Here is a 14619-nt window from a genome sequence, read left to right as displayed (position 1 = left end):
TGAGTGTACATGAGCAGTATAAATACATTTTCAAGTACTTTACTAGGCTGAAATAAGAATGGGGAGCATATGGCGAGGTGAAAATACTTTGGTGAAACAAGGGTATCGTGAAGTTTGAGCACAAGGTAAGATAACGGAAAAAGAGAGAATGGAGAAGTGAGAGAATGTATCCACATAACTCGGATGCAAAGTGTAGAGCTTTCTCGCATCCGTGAGTCACGTGGACTTTGTGAATGACAGTTCTCAGATTTCCTTTTTGAGGTGCGGGCCGTGTGTAGAGGATAGACAATCCTTACACATGTCATGGCCCATGGGACACAGAAAATTGATGAATCCTTTAAGTCAGCCTTTCTTATGCACAACCAGCTGCTTTTGCTCCTTGACATCACTTGGCATTAATTTGCATTTCTTTCTGCCTGTGAAACTGCAGTTGGTGTATTTAGTACATGACTGCCTCAGTGCTGCACCAAGCAGTCCAGTTGTTGGCTTGTGACATGGATGGTTCACATTTGAACCCCAAAAAAACCAAACATGACCACTCTGAACAGTTTGCAAAGGTTCAATCCAGGGTTTGTCGACTCTGGTAGAACTGGACCCAGGTTTGGCACTTGCGCCCCCACTCTCAACCTTGCCTCTATACTCATCGCTTCACCATTACTAAAAATCTTCTCAAAAAACCCTTCTATATTGTCACACCATTTTGTTCTCATTTCCCCGCCGAATGGTTCTTGGTTCTTAGCAGCACTACTTGGACCAGTGTACCTTCATTTTGTCTGTCAAAACATTGAAAAAATAATAATTTATGTTTCAATGATTTTCTGTGTGTGGGACATGATGCAAAAATTCATCATGTTCCTTCAAGGATAATGCTGTATTTTCCACCTATTGTGTGCAGAAAACAATGTATAATTTGTGCATGTTCTGAGGCAGAGTATCCTGCAATCATGTTTCATTTTTTTTCTCTGAACATAATAAATGTTTTTTAAGTGTTGTGCAGGAGGAATATACTGCAAACATTATGTATTTATTCTTACAAAACATGGGGCATGTTTCATAAATTTCCTCTGATCAAATATACAAATGAAAGTTTGAAAGTTTCTTTGCTTTTCCTTAACAAAACATTGTCAAAATATTTATTATTATTTGTTATATGATTTTTCAATGTTCTTGGATCAAACATATGGTGAACAGGATGAAGTAATTGAGATTTTTGATACACAGAACATTGGAAAAACAGAGGCCAAAAAATTGACATGATTGTAAATTGTTATTTGAGGAATGATGAATAAAAAATATAGACTGTTTCTTGAGGGAAAATGACTCATTTTTAGATTATGTCTTGCATACAGAAAATCTTCAATACATTCATTATTTTTTTTCAATGTTTTGATACACACAATAAAAAGAAATTTCTATCTTCTAATTCAATGTTTTTTGGATGTTTGGTGGAGGAAAATGAGAAAATGCCCGCAGTGATAAGCTGGAGGATGAGCCAGCACTGGAATTTGAATGGCTGGTATCTATTGATGGCAATAACAGTTTGAAACGGTGGGACTCAACAATTTACAGCTCAAAAAGGCGCCTGGATTCTCGTAAGGCATGGTCTAACTACTGGCTTGATGCCTGCGATGTAGACAAGTTCAAGGATGAAGTAAGGACACGAGAAGTAAGATGTTTCTCTTCATGCAACTACAGTCTGACAATGCCCTGCAGAGGGAGTCGAACAATGATAACTGGATGGACGATACAGTTGGAACTGAAGCCGGTGGGACATTCATGTGCGTCAACCGCTGGCGCAATGCTGGACCCAAGACTCATAAAAAATGTATTCAGTATTTGGCGAATCTGGCATTTTTATCGCAGCATGTCGTCACTGGTTTGTTCTTCTAGCCTGTGACATGATCCGGAGCGGGGAATTGTTGAGTTATTTCTCAATTCATCTTTGCTGCTACTGAGCTAATTTAACAGGGCAAAATATCCACTAGCCATAATCGAAAAACTCCTTGCAGTATATGGGAAGAGTGGAGGATGTGCCTATGACATTGAATGCACATTTTCGAAGACACTAAGTAATAGTTCCTTGGGTCCACAAGCATGCAAATTGGACTTTCGGCTCATGGTGGTGTGTTTCATGGACATGCTCATAATCGTAGATGCCAGCTCGACTGGCATCCCATGTACATTCCGGGAATTGGACACACTGAGTACAAAGGGTGTGAGCATATTTTCTCATCATCAAATGAGCTTGCTCATAGTATGAGACACGCAAGTCCATTCCACCGGCGCCAGACTATTGAGGAGCATTTTTCATTCTGGGATGCTGATAAGTATGCCACACTCAGTGTGTATTTTTTTCTCAAGTCTTTCTATTATGCAAATAATGATTTGTTTAGGCACTTTTATTTGGAATCATTATCGAGAAGCATTGAAAGCGATTCAGACACTCACTGCTGAGCTCGTGACCATCAAGGCTGAGTTATCTCTGATGGATGAAGACTTCCATCAATTTTACAACAAAGAATATGATCACTTGGACAGTTTGAAGCTGCCACCAGTTAGAGACCAACTCTGCATATGCTATGTTGAGGTCCTCAACGAGCCCACAGAACGACGGTAAGTAAAGCTTCCATACCATAATTAAGGATTTGATAATTTGATTGATCTAGAACCGATTGGGATGCAGCCCACGAAGTTGGCAACAATGCCCTCACTAGTATTCCCACTGGTAGCTTGGAGCAGATCAATAGCGCCCTCACACAAGCTCACATTCAAGTTGACACTTCCTACACTAAGTTACAGAATGCTGAGGCACTTGTTGCGCACATTGAGGTCCAATTGGCTGTTGATCAGCGGTGGGAGATTGGCGGACCGGAGTACCAGCATTTCAAGGAGGAAGTGACCCTGGGCAAGTATCACACTGCCCTAGATGAGCTAGAGCGCCTCATTGTGATGAGGCTGTTTGAACTCTCAAAACTATCATTATCAGGAACAGGCAAGTTTGTTTATATCAAAATACGTACACTAAAAATAATTTTTGATAGGGTACAAGCTACGGCAGCAGATTAGAAAAACTCTACAACATCGTTTGGATGCAATCCATAATGCAATTAATCGCTACAACACTCAAGCTGTAGCACTCAAGCCACCGCGACCAAAGATTTCGTGGAAAGATATTGCTGACTATGGTTTTCTAGGCGAATTCGATCTTCTGCAATATTCTCGCAATGATATTCAAACCAGTGATTGGTCGAAGCCGGGTCATCGAGAAGCAAGCAACTACCAAATTCTTCAAGCATTGCCAAGCCCATGAGGAAATCACTCATCTGAATGTTGAAGTTCGATGCCTGTGCACCTCCATGCATGATGAAGAGCTCAGGATGTCTGCCATTGTACAGGACATTCTCATCTCAGATCCACAGCTTGCCCATGAGCTCCAGCACCAATACCATTCATGCACAGCCATCAATGCAGTGCATCACTACCGATTGGATCGCATTGAGAAACTTGCAGGTTTTTCCGGAGTGAGGGGTGTTGGTATATGCCTTGCTCATGATGTTGATGTTGCCCACAGTGGTACGTTTTTTTGGAGCACATGGATTCAATACTGATGTATCTCATAGGGCGACCTGACAATCTTGTGAATCTCCAGGCCATTGTTAATCCTGAGTATACTGATGTTGATGCTGATGTTGACGCTGAAGAACAAGAGACATTAACGGAGGACATGGCTGATTATTTACAGTCGATTATCAACTAACTGGAGCACCACTTACTACTGAACTTGGGCACAACCTACTACCGCACTTGGATACCTCTTACTTACCTTTAGATCATTAGTGTTGTATTTTTGTATGTCTGGTTGTAATTAATCCATTGTTCCATGAATGATGTTGGAAACTTGGCGGAAACGTGATAATGTAGTGTACAACTGCTGATGCGGATGGAACTGTGCATACACTTGTAGTATATACAGAAATTGCGGTAATGTAACATACACTCATAGATATAGAAATGGCAGTAATGTAACATACACTCGTAGATATAGAAATGGTGGTAATGTAACATACACTCATAGATATAGAAATGTGATAATGTAACATACACTTGTAGATATCTACATATAGTGTCGCCGACCGGTGTACATAATAATACCATGACTAGTAGTCATTATGCATTAATAGACCCTTCAACTGCAACTTACCCGCACTTCCTTTTTCTGCTGCACCTAGCATCAAGAAATTTGCGCCCATGAAACCAACCTCCTCTTCACTGCCCTTCAAACCTCCAGGTGCCAAACTGGTGGAATTCAGCCGCTTCACTACATCAGGTCTTGCCGCTTTGTATACTCCTACCTTTGCACCAGGTTTCAGCAATAATGAGCGGCAAGCTGCCACACAGGCTCTACTTAGGCACGATGCTCATATTGACAGCACACATTACCAGATGAGGACCACAGGGGGTCTTCACCCATCATACATTGGTTTCAATCGGTCAATCAATGGGAATGAGATGGAGAGGACCCTTACTCACAGTGAGCTAGTTGACACAGCCCTCCAAGACGTCTTTGATGCAGTCAGTTGTTCCCATATTTCTTTTCTTAAACCTCACAATATGTTTCAGATCACTTTGCAAGACCGCCTGTATGGTGGAATATCCCTCATCATTTGATGTGCTGGTGGTGAAGCGACCCTGAATATCTCACCCGAACAAATTCCTATCGACATCTATATCACACCCCATGAGCTACAATAAACAGTGCAGAGAATTAGTGGAGATGTCGCTGTCTTGGTGCAGGCATTTGCACAGGAGTTTGTGGTACCTCACCTCCAGCACTTTGCTGCATGCTGCGCTGTTGAAAATATGAAACCCTGTAGGAACTGTAAGTAATTCATCATTTATCTCATTGTTTCATTGCTAACACAGCTCTGAAGTCCCTGCAGCTCATATTAGTGTTAATGGGCCACAACACCTTCCTGCACCTATGGTTGCCACAGGAACTCACATCCAGTGCTCTGCACAAGCCCCCAAGGTCTTTTCCACCAGTATGCAGTCCTCTCTGGATTCTTCGAGCTCTGCAGCCATTTGTCATGGAGGAGAATTGGCTGCTGGATCTGCAAAAAAAACTACACCATTGACCTTATGCTCTGAGATCCATCAATGCTGTCCAGCCGATACATATGTTTGCAAAGTCTAGCCCACTGGTGGCGACACACACACAGAGTCAAGTTGCTAGTGATCCCACAACTTTTGGGATGCCGCTTATTAGCATTGGGCCTCACACAGATGCCGCACTTGATCGGCTGAACTTGGGTGACGAAAATGTGTTGAAGCTCCAAACTTTGATTGGAACCGTATGCAGTAGCCGTTGGGAGGCCATATTAAGGTCACTGGCATGGGACCTTAAGTACAAAAAAGCGGCCATTTTGTCCAGTGCTCTTCTTGCAGACCTACAAGTGGGTATAAATCCTGAGTCCACCGCTAGCTTGAAAGTTAATTGTCTTCCATTCTCAAATTTTGAAGCAAATTGTATTAATGTCCACATAGCACCGATCATCATGGCTTACCTCCATTTTCAAGCTTCTCAGCATTCTCGTGTTGCTGTGTGTGCTTTACCTTTTTGGTTTGTTATTACTGTAGATCTTAAATGTTTTGCCCTTGCTTAGTATGGAATAATGAGTCATTTTGCCTTACACTCGAGAATGCCAGTCTTCAAAAAATTATATCCTTGGTGCATTGTAAAGATACAACAATGCTTGATACTATACGAAGTAAGTGTCAGCAATAAAAATGTTGTAGTGGTCTTGCACAAGGGGTTTGCTTTTGAAATAAGTCTATAGTTAGTCAATCAATAAACTATCAAAAGTCCAAGCATGAGAAACAGAATCCGAAGGTATAATTACGAGTCCAATGTCAAAGTGTCGGCCGATGTTTTCAGGTTTAGTGGGTCAGCAGGTTTTGGGTGCGGGTTCAGCGGGTTAGCGTCGGGTTTGAGAAATGAATGTCGGGTATAGCGAGCGGTATGTGGAATATCAATAAGGACAGGTGTTTCGGATAGAAAGTGCGGTAATATTCACAATGTCAACTAAGAACTACGAATTATCGGATTTGACCACAAGGCATTGGGAAACAGCTCCCTACTACTTGGATGATCAATGTGCTATGTGGAAACCAATATATATATAAGTACGTAGAAATATGGTGTAGAAACAATTATTCAGATGGTGGTATTCTGAACTATGTGTTGGGTCTGCTTGCCTAAGCTGCTATGCTTGTAGTGACAAGTGCATTCGACCCTAAAGGGGAAGCAAGTGCAGCAGAGATCTAGGGGTTGGTGCAAAGGGGTGCTGTTCGTCGGCCGACGTAGAGCGCGGGAAAGCGCCAGAGGTGCGAGCGCAAGAACAAAGCGCTTAGGGCAGCTGATGCGCGGGAAGGTAGCGCTTGAGCGGTGCGAAGCGCGGGAAAAGCGCAAGGTGGGTTTACATGCAGAGGTTCGTAATAGACGTTAAGGATGTTCTTATTGCCAATAGATACTGACTATGGCATGTGACGGATGAGCTTTTACACTGATAGTGAGGTGCAGGGAGCTTCTATATGATTCGATGATGTAAAATATGAACTACAGGCGCTTATATATGTCTAAAAATGCGCCCTTGAAGCGGAGCCAAAGCGAGTAGGTAAGGTATGTAATAAGAGTCTATGACATGAGAATTGAGCAATCATTAAAATAGAATATGGTCTGATATGGAGAAAATGATATGAACACGTACCAGTGAGGTTAGTTTGGACAATGGATGGACGTGCGACATAGGGCGCTTCGAGCGCGCCTAATGCATGCGCGAGAATGCTGCGCTTGGGGCGGCCGATGCGCGGGAAGGTAGCGCGCGCTTGGTGCGGGAGAGTTTCACTTCACATAGGGAATGATTGGAAAGGTATTGGCACAAGTTGTGCATCAAACTGTACTCTGAGACAGGTCACATATATAGCCTCTGCAAGGCCACAGAGATATCAGTCTCTACACTGGAACCCTATAGGTGAAAGTAGCAGCCAAAGAATTTCGGGTCCAATGTACATGTAAATAAACATGAGGCGCTGCAGACTATGGGAAAACATGTAATAGCGCTGGCTACGACGTGAGTAATGTGTGAAATGATCAACTACGCACCTAGTGGGGCTAGCTGACAAGACAAGACATGGATAGGACAAGTGTGCGGGGTGTGTTGGGTCCAATGCGGCCAATGTGTTGGGTCCATTGGTCGAAGTGTCGGGTTCGGCAGATATGTGTCGGGTTGCATCAGGAAGTGAATATCGAGTGACAAACATTTGACGTGATGCGTGAGATGGCTGAATACGAGCCTAGCGTGAGCTCGAGTGCTACAGTGTTAAATAGCTGAATCAAAACTTAACCATTCATCGCTAACTAGTCTCTACTGCTTCCCTTGTAGCAAATGGTTATGCAGTCCTTTTATTCTCAGAAACGAGGTTCAAGCACAAGGCGTGTTCAGCCACCCATTCATCAACATCCCAAGGTTGTGCTTAGCAAGGAAGCTCGCACCGCTCTTAGGCTCAACTGATGTGCTAAGTCCCTTCAATTCAAGAACACTTTAGACGATGCTTGGAAGCAACTGGACAACGCTACGAAAAATATTGCTACTTCCCATCATAAAAATATCTACCGTGTTCAAAATGATTTATACATAGGTCGTGGACTTATTCGGTCAAAATGCTCAAAGCTCAATCTATGGAATGCATTCTGTTGGAAGAAGAACAAGGACAAAGAGAACCATGAGTTTATTTTATTATCACACTGTCATGCCTCATTGTGCTCACAGATGATTTTTTTTCAGATAGCCTAGGTAAAGCTGCACTCCAATCATTTGTATGCGATAACAAGGACGAATACTTTGCCCTCTCAAAGGAGGAACAAGACAAACTGCTTACTGAGTTCGTTGAATTCAAGGAGACAAAGACTACTAGTGTTTATACCTCAATGAAATTGAAGATTAATGATGTCATGCACACTTTAAAGGTGGTGGAAAATGAGGTGTGTTCTGAGTCTGTTTGTTTTTCTTTCTGTTTCTCTGACACAGCCCCATGAATACTAGCTCAACAGTTTACATTGTCATATGGGCACAGAGACTATTCTCTACACCACCCATGGCTCTACAGACCTTCCTCTCTGTGGTCTTGTATTTGCCACCGAAGGCATCAAAAACTTCATGGGTACTGTCATGGGGGTTGATAATCAAGATTTAGTCAACAAAATGGAAGGCTTTGCAGTCCAAGGGATGAAAGGTTAGTGTCCTGCTTACTATTGTGTTCTCAGGCTAATTTCATTCAGGTGCTGCAAAAAACCACAAGCAACATGTCTCTGACACATTCAGAAATCTGCAACATTATCAACCGCAAGCTTCATGAGTAGTTTTTATTTGGGCTTGACAATGGTTTAAATAAATTTTTTCTATAGAACAGATCACTGGTGATGATTGTGCAAAGATGCAATGGGTCTACTATTACTGTAATGTTATCCAATGCTACCAGGTCATCATGGAAGAGTGGCCCAAGAAGATTCCTTTTACAAACCTTAGTCAGGTATCGAGCGCACTTCCAGACCTTCAAATGCTTTTGTGCAAGTGGGAGTCTGGTGCAACGTACTGGAAGTCCTTGAGTGATGAAGAATTCGAGGAACTCTGTAAGGAGCACAAAGAGAAGCTTGAGAGCGGCGAGCTAGCTGACCAGCGTCATCAACCTCAATCAGACAAAGAAAAGAAACATGCAGAGATGAGGAAGTCTACTGCTCAGTGCAAGCAGTTCAAGAGCGCAGAGACCATTAGTGATGACAACAGTGATGCGGAGGGAGACAAGGCCATTTGCGAGCCAGCAGCACCATCTGGCGAGGCCATTCGTGAGTCAGCAGCGCCATCTGATGAGGCCATCCATGAGTCAGCAGCGCCATCTGTGGTTGCTACTGCTTCTGCCTCTCCAGATACCACATCTCCTCAGCCTTTGGTCAGTGATTTCAGTGCTTCTGGGTCCTTTGATCAGGATATAAACCTCAACACCCTTGACTGCAATGCCATGTTGGCCGACTTTGAAAGATTGTTCGGCCCCGCACCTAGTACACTGTTGGAGTAAGATCTCCCTCACTTCTATAGTTTCAATTTGCAGTTATGTGTCATTCATTTTGCAAAGGTAGTATGAAGGTAGCATGTTAATAGACTTGTGTGTATGTAGTTCTTAAGTACCTGAAAATATATGGTTGCCCTGCATACTCATATGCTGGTTCAATATTCCGCCCCCCGCCCCTCCAACATGTCCCAATAGAAACCTAAGTAGAATGGTGCATTGATTGACATCATCATATGGCGTCTGTACATCATTGGAAGTGATAGATAGTAAAATATATAGGACTTACCTTAAAATGGGTGCTGTCGCCCTCGAAAGTTGTGTGCGATGACTGAATGGGAAAGGCCCTTGAGCTTGAAGTGACTTCGCCCACGAGACATGAGGAACTGGTGGGACAAGGAGGCAGAGATGAGAACAATGATGGAGGGAGGGAGGCAGTGCTTGGGGGTAACTTGTGAGGGTGCACAGACCACTTGAGTGACGGAACTGGTGGGACAAGGAGGTGGAGGTGAGAATGATTATGGAGGCAGGCAGGCAGGCAGTGCCTGGGGGCGACTTATGAGGGCGCACAGACTACTTGAGCGACGGAACTGGTGGGACAAGGAGGCAGAGGTGAGAACGATGATGGAGGCAGGCAGGTAGTGCCTGGGGGCAACTTGCGAGGGTGCACAGACCACTTGAGTGCCAGAGTTTTGAAGGGAGTGGTCATTATAGAGCACGGTGAGGGCCAGGATAGTGGCTACTAGGTTGTAGAGGCAGGAGCGATGGTCTGCAGTGAGCAGCAGTGAGGAAGGAGGCATGAGAACCCACCAGATCAACAGCCATGACAAAGGTGGGCACACCTGCAGAAAGTGCCGGAATCAAAGGCGGGGGCATCAGGAAACCTGGATTTTCCCTGATTTAACTGACATACCTGTATGACCTGACTGGTCTGATTTCAAACCTATTATAATCCCAGATTGTCAAAATCACAGTCAGACAGTAGTGTCAGACACAACATACTCTCAGTTCATCAGAACATCATGATGCTCAAGTATTTCAGACACAGCAGGATATCATTATTACAGGATGACATGCTTCTCAAACATAACAGGCTTTACAGGATATCAGCCTTTCAGGATCACATGGCTCTCAAGCATATCAACCCACACAGGATTGCAGTTCTGTCAGGACTTCATAACCATCAGCTTCATCAGACAAATCATAAACACAGATATGCAGCCTAATTGGTCAGTCAGATACATCAGTAAGATCAAACATTCAGATATCCAGCCTATCTGATCATGCAGACACTCCACAGCTACAGAGCTGTGTCATTGCCATGTAGTAGGTCAGATAATCTAAGTATTCAACTTTTGCAAAACTTCAGAATTTCTATTCAAAACTCACTAATGTTTCATATTCATTTTGCTTATATCTTGCTTAAATGACTACCAATTGGCAAGGTAAGCTAGCCACAGACTCATTTCAACTAGGACTACAACTTTCATTAAGACATGCAAGGATTTTATTCATTTTTAATTTTTGCATTTTGACAAATTCGCCGATGTTTCATTTTCATTTTGCTTATATCTTGCTCAAATGACTACCAATTGACAAGCCAAGACTTGCCATAGACTTGTCTCCACTAGGACTACAACTTTCATTAAGACATGGAACAAAAATAACAATGTTGTCAAAGAAGTGAAATAAAAATATTTCCAAGTCTAGTAAATATGGTATATATATGAATTCTAACTTAGAAATGTATGTGTTCTCATAGCCTAGTGGTTATGCTGCACTTGAAATGTGCATGTTGTCATGTGACCTGATGTGCACATGTATGGTTCAAACCTTTATTTTTATCTTTATCATGAGAGCCACGATAAGCTGAGATTTCTGAGCACCTGTCAATCTGATCAGCTGAGGTGTCTGATCAGCATGATGATTTAGATGAAATGCATGTCTGAACAACTAACTGTCTGATGGACCTGAATGGTCTGATTTCAGAATGGGACCTGCCTGAAATCAGACAAAATCTGATGAGCTGATTGTTTGATTTTCCTGGTGGGCCTGCTATCAGACATATCAGCCAAATCATGGAAAATCCAGGTTTCCTGATGGGCAGGATAGGCACTAGCTATTGTAGTGGTGTAGAGAATGTAGGAGATGATTTGGGGCAAGGTTTAATGCTGGTGTCAGGATATTACTACACCCAAGCCTAAGTATAGTTGGCGAGGCACAAGATCATTAAGCCTAATAAGGCTTACTAATTGGGCTAACCAGGTGAAAAGTACATACATCAGCTGTCACACCATGTCACAGTTGGTTGATTTTGTAGTAGCCCTACCTTAGCGGGAAGCAATCAGTGGGTGCGGATAGCAGCACGAAGTAGTTGAAACACATTTTATGCACGCCTCCGTGGCCTGACTGTGTCACTGAGAGCATGTGTAATGATCGGTGGGTCAAACCATTGAACAATGCTTTGTCGAAGACTTGATATGTCACTTAGCAAAAACACTCTAATCCATACATCCTTCCATCATCATCGCTCTCAGCTTCGCAACCTCGACCCGCGGAATGACGTCGATTTCAAATGGCGCTGCATGGGAAACGACTGCGTCACTGAAAGCCTGAGTGTTGATCGGTGCATCAGGTCGTTGAACAATGCGGAAAGACCACAAGAGAAGTGCGAGGGTAATGTACAACGAGCGGTTTGCGAGGTGCAGGCCGGGACATGCACTTTAATGACAAATAAAATTCGTTAATCGACATCCGAAAACCGATGTCGGCGCGACTTACCGCCTACCAAAGCCATACGTGATGAACTTCATATTATTTTCCTTAAGGCGGCCTTCTGAATCAAGCCAGCGCTGGGGATTGAATATTTCAGGATCTGGGAAGACAATAGGATCGCGAGAAAGAGTCCTGAAAACACGGTCAATGAAACAATGTACATCGTGAGGCAACACCATACCAGTGGCAGCCGTACACTGTTGCGCCCTTGGGAATGCAGTATCCTCGCTGATTGCACGCGGACTAGGATGAGAACGTAGGTTACAGCAAATTAAGACACCGACCCATAAAATATCCTTTGTGGCACAGTGGGGAACTCCTGAGGCACATGTCAGCATCGTGCAAGAACGTGCCGAAATTCAAATTTACCTATGCGAACGATGGGTCTCCATCTCAGAGTTTCCAACAAAAACGCATGTAATTGCGGGAGGGAGCTTGAGTCATCAAATGTCGGCGCTACAACGAGTGATCAAATAATTGAGAAATCAAAATCTTTGGACCCCTTACCTCTGTCTAACCCGATCACCATATCTAGCTCCTCATGCACCTTTGCCTGAGCCAGTGGGTGGCATGCTGCAGCCATAACAGTAGCAGTAATTCCAACAGCAGTCTGAACCAGGAGTCAGTTCGCAGAGATAAATAAGTTTCATGGCTTGCCGTATCAGATCCCGCCCTAAAGAGTGATCCGGCAAGATACGACATCTCATCTGTAGAGAGTTTGTGTTCTTCAGTATTTTCCAATAGTGCCTTGGTGAAAGAGAGGCCAGCTTTGTTTTGATCCTGCGTACAACAAGATATAAGTGACATACATTAAAATCAAAACAAAGAGCCCTTCACCATTTCACTCTTGACGCGCCTTAGCTGATGCCTAAATAGCTCAACCTCCTCACGATGCCATTCGTAAAGTTGCTTTCCGTAACCAGGCAAGTAGCGCAAAAGGGGCACACGATCAACGAGATAAGCTCCTGGGCGAATCGTGGCTTGAAAATGCTTGGCGACTTTGTAGATACGGACAACTTCGGGATCGGTGTTGGCAGTAGGCGTAGATTTCCCATAAGCTACTCGAAGAATGACTGATGCTGCATACCTGGAGATACCATATCTATGAAAGTATCACGAAGGGCCTTGGTAGTGACATACCGCTGTGCGTGCTTCTGGTGGGCCGTCGGGTCATTTAGCATATCCAATATGAATTTCATCGCGTTCTCGCGCTGCATATCTTGGTATTCCTCTGCCGCCTTTGGCTGCAAATGAGGATGTACTGCTTTTCGGAGGCGCCGGAAGCGTTCTCCGTAACGAGCCATGGAGAGACTCAGTCCATTTGAGAGTATCTCACTCGCGGCAATGGCACGAGGTCGATCTACTAGTGATCCACCCTCTTTCTCCATAATGTCTACAGCTGCCTGTTACATGGGTCATTGTCGGAGAAAGCTCAAGGTTTGCAGATTACCTCCACGCTGCCAATGGCAATTATCACTTGGCTGCCTTGTCGGAACGACACAACAGGCCCATACTCTCGAACTAAATTGGTCAGTGCATAGGCGATGCTGAGCAGACGATCTAAGTCAACCTCTAACATTCTGTATGATACTGCCAAAACTCACTTCACAGCAGGCAAAGCGTTGCTCCAGAACCAACGGGCGGGAGGTCCAGGCGGAAGTAGGGCGCCCTTCCTCCCCGCAAACGAGAATCTCGTGTATAACACAGCGAGCACCGCTACGACTGTGATGATGCCAACTGCATAGTGGTCGGTACTCCCAGTAAGAGCTTCCAGTATCATGATGTAATGTGGGCTGGAATAAGATGGACGTGCAACTCCAATATCTGAATCGATGTAGAATGTGCGTCTAATAAGCCGTATGTGTGTAAGCTCGCTGCTTACCTGAGTTCCCATAAGAGTCAGTGATCAAGTGTGAGCTTTGATTATCACTGCCTTTTGACCTAACGATTGATCGGCGTAACGGTCGAGGGACGACAGTCTCGGCTAATTACAATGTGTCCAACATCTTATAGCACCTCGCACTCTGCCTGGTATTTGACAAGCAATTGAAATGCACCACACTGCGATGACACGGCGTGGTGAGGGTAAGTCAGTCTAAGAAGCGAGTCAGAGTCCCACAAACACGGATGCAAAGTAGAATCGCCAATCATTAAACTCTCCGACATGGCTAGTTGTTCTCGAACAAATCCGGTCCGGTAGCATTCGAGGTGGAAGCATGGCTAGCCTGCTACAACATCTCGATGATGTACTGAACAGACTCGGAAGTCAAAACAAACTTCAAGTGCTTAGCTAAGCTGGTGTCCCCAGTGGCAGTGCATGTCGAGTGCTCCTGTAGGAATTATCTTTCTATATTCCAGGGTCCACTGGTGTTCCCCCGCGAGGTGAGTGCTTACGTTGTTTGTCGCAACTGCACCAACGTCGGCGGTGTCAGAGAGGGTTGGTTCGGCATGTTGATGATACGTTTCAGTTCAGTGATCTGATTGAATCATCATCATTAATGGTGCTCTGAAAAAGCACTTCCAGCTACCTGTGTCAACTGACAACCACAAAATTTTATTTCTGCAAGTTACCGTCACGTTCTTAGATTAATTGCATAAATCAAAGCGAGGAGCGGCGACAAATAATTCTATGGCGTGCAAGTTGCCAAAGAACAAGACGTGGCACGCGCCGATTGATAACGAAGGATTCAGAACGCTAGCCACGCCGTATCCTCCCGTATC

The 14619-nt window shown here is 44.1% G+C and overlaps 2 protein-coding genes across 2 annotated transcripts; one reads left to right on the top strand and one right to left on the bottom strand.

The window, feature by feature from the left end:
• Positions 1-7445: 7445 nt before the first annotated feature.
• Positions 7446-9132, top strand: F5891DRAFT_1130659 (uncharacterized protein; the record flags this gene model as incomplete). The annotated part of the gene is made up of 8 exons (XM_041364559.1): positions 7446-7526; positions 7581-7786; positions 7849-8041; positions 8103-8292; positions 8465-8502; positions 8539-8584; positions 8609-9006; positions 9043-9132. The coding sequence occupies 8 exons, from the start codon at positions 7446-7448 to the stop codon at positions 9130-9132; spliced, it is 1242 nt and encodes a 413-aa protein (XP_041220968.1).
• Positions 9133-11624: 2492 nt separating this feature from the next.
• Positions 11625-14145, bottom strand: F5891DRAFT_1165942 (cytochrome P450; the record flags this gene model as incomplete). The annotated part of the gene is made up of 12 exons (XM_041365410.1): positions 13781-14145; positions 13503-13722; positions 13349-13445; positions 13039-13301; positions 12736-12985; positions 12556-12678; positions 12406-12508; positions 12268-12354; positions 12183-12217; positions 12080-12126; positions 11905-12030; positions 11625-11844 (listed from the first exon to the last, which is right to left on the bottom strand). Exons 2-12 carry the CDS (start codon positions 13676-13678, stop codon positions 11625-11627), a joined length of 1527 nt encoding a protein of 508 aa, XP_041220967.1. The 5' UTR covers positions 13679-13722; positions 13781-14145.
• Positions 14146-14619: the final 474 nt, after the last annotated feature.

Source organism: Suillus fuscotomentosus, assembly GCF_016647785.1.
Source record: "Suillus fuscotomentosus strain FC203 chromosome Unknown F5891scaffold_67, whole genome shotgun sequence".
Classification (NCBI taxonomy): Eukaryota; Fungi; Basidiomycota; class Agaricomycetes; order Boletales; family Suillaceae; genus Suillus; species Suillus fuscotomentosus.
Note: the sequence above shows the minus strand (reverse complement) of the source record. Positions and strands in the feature narration are given on the sequence as shown.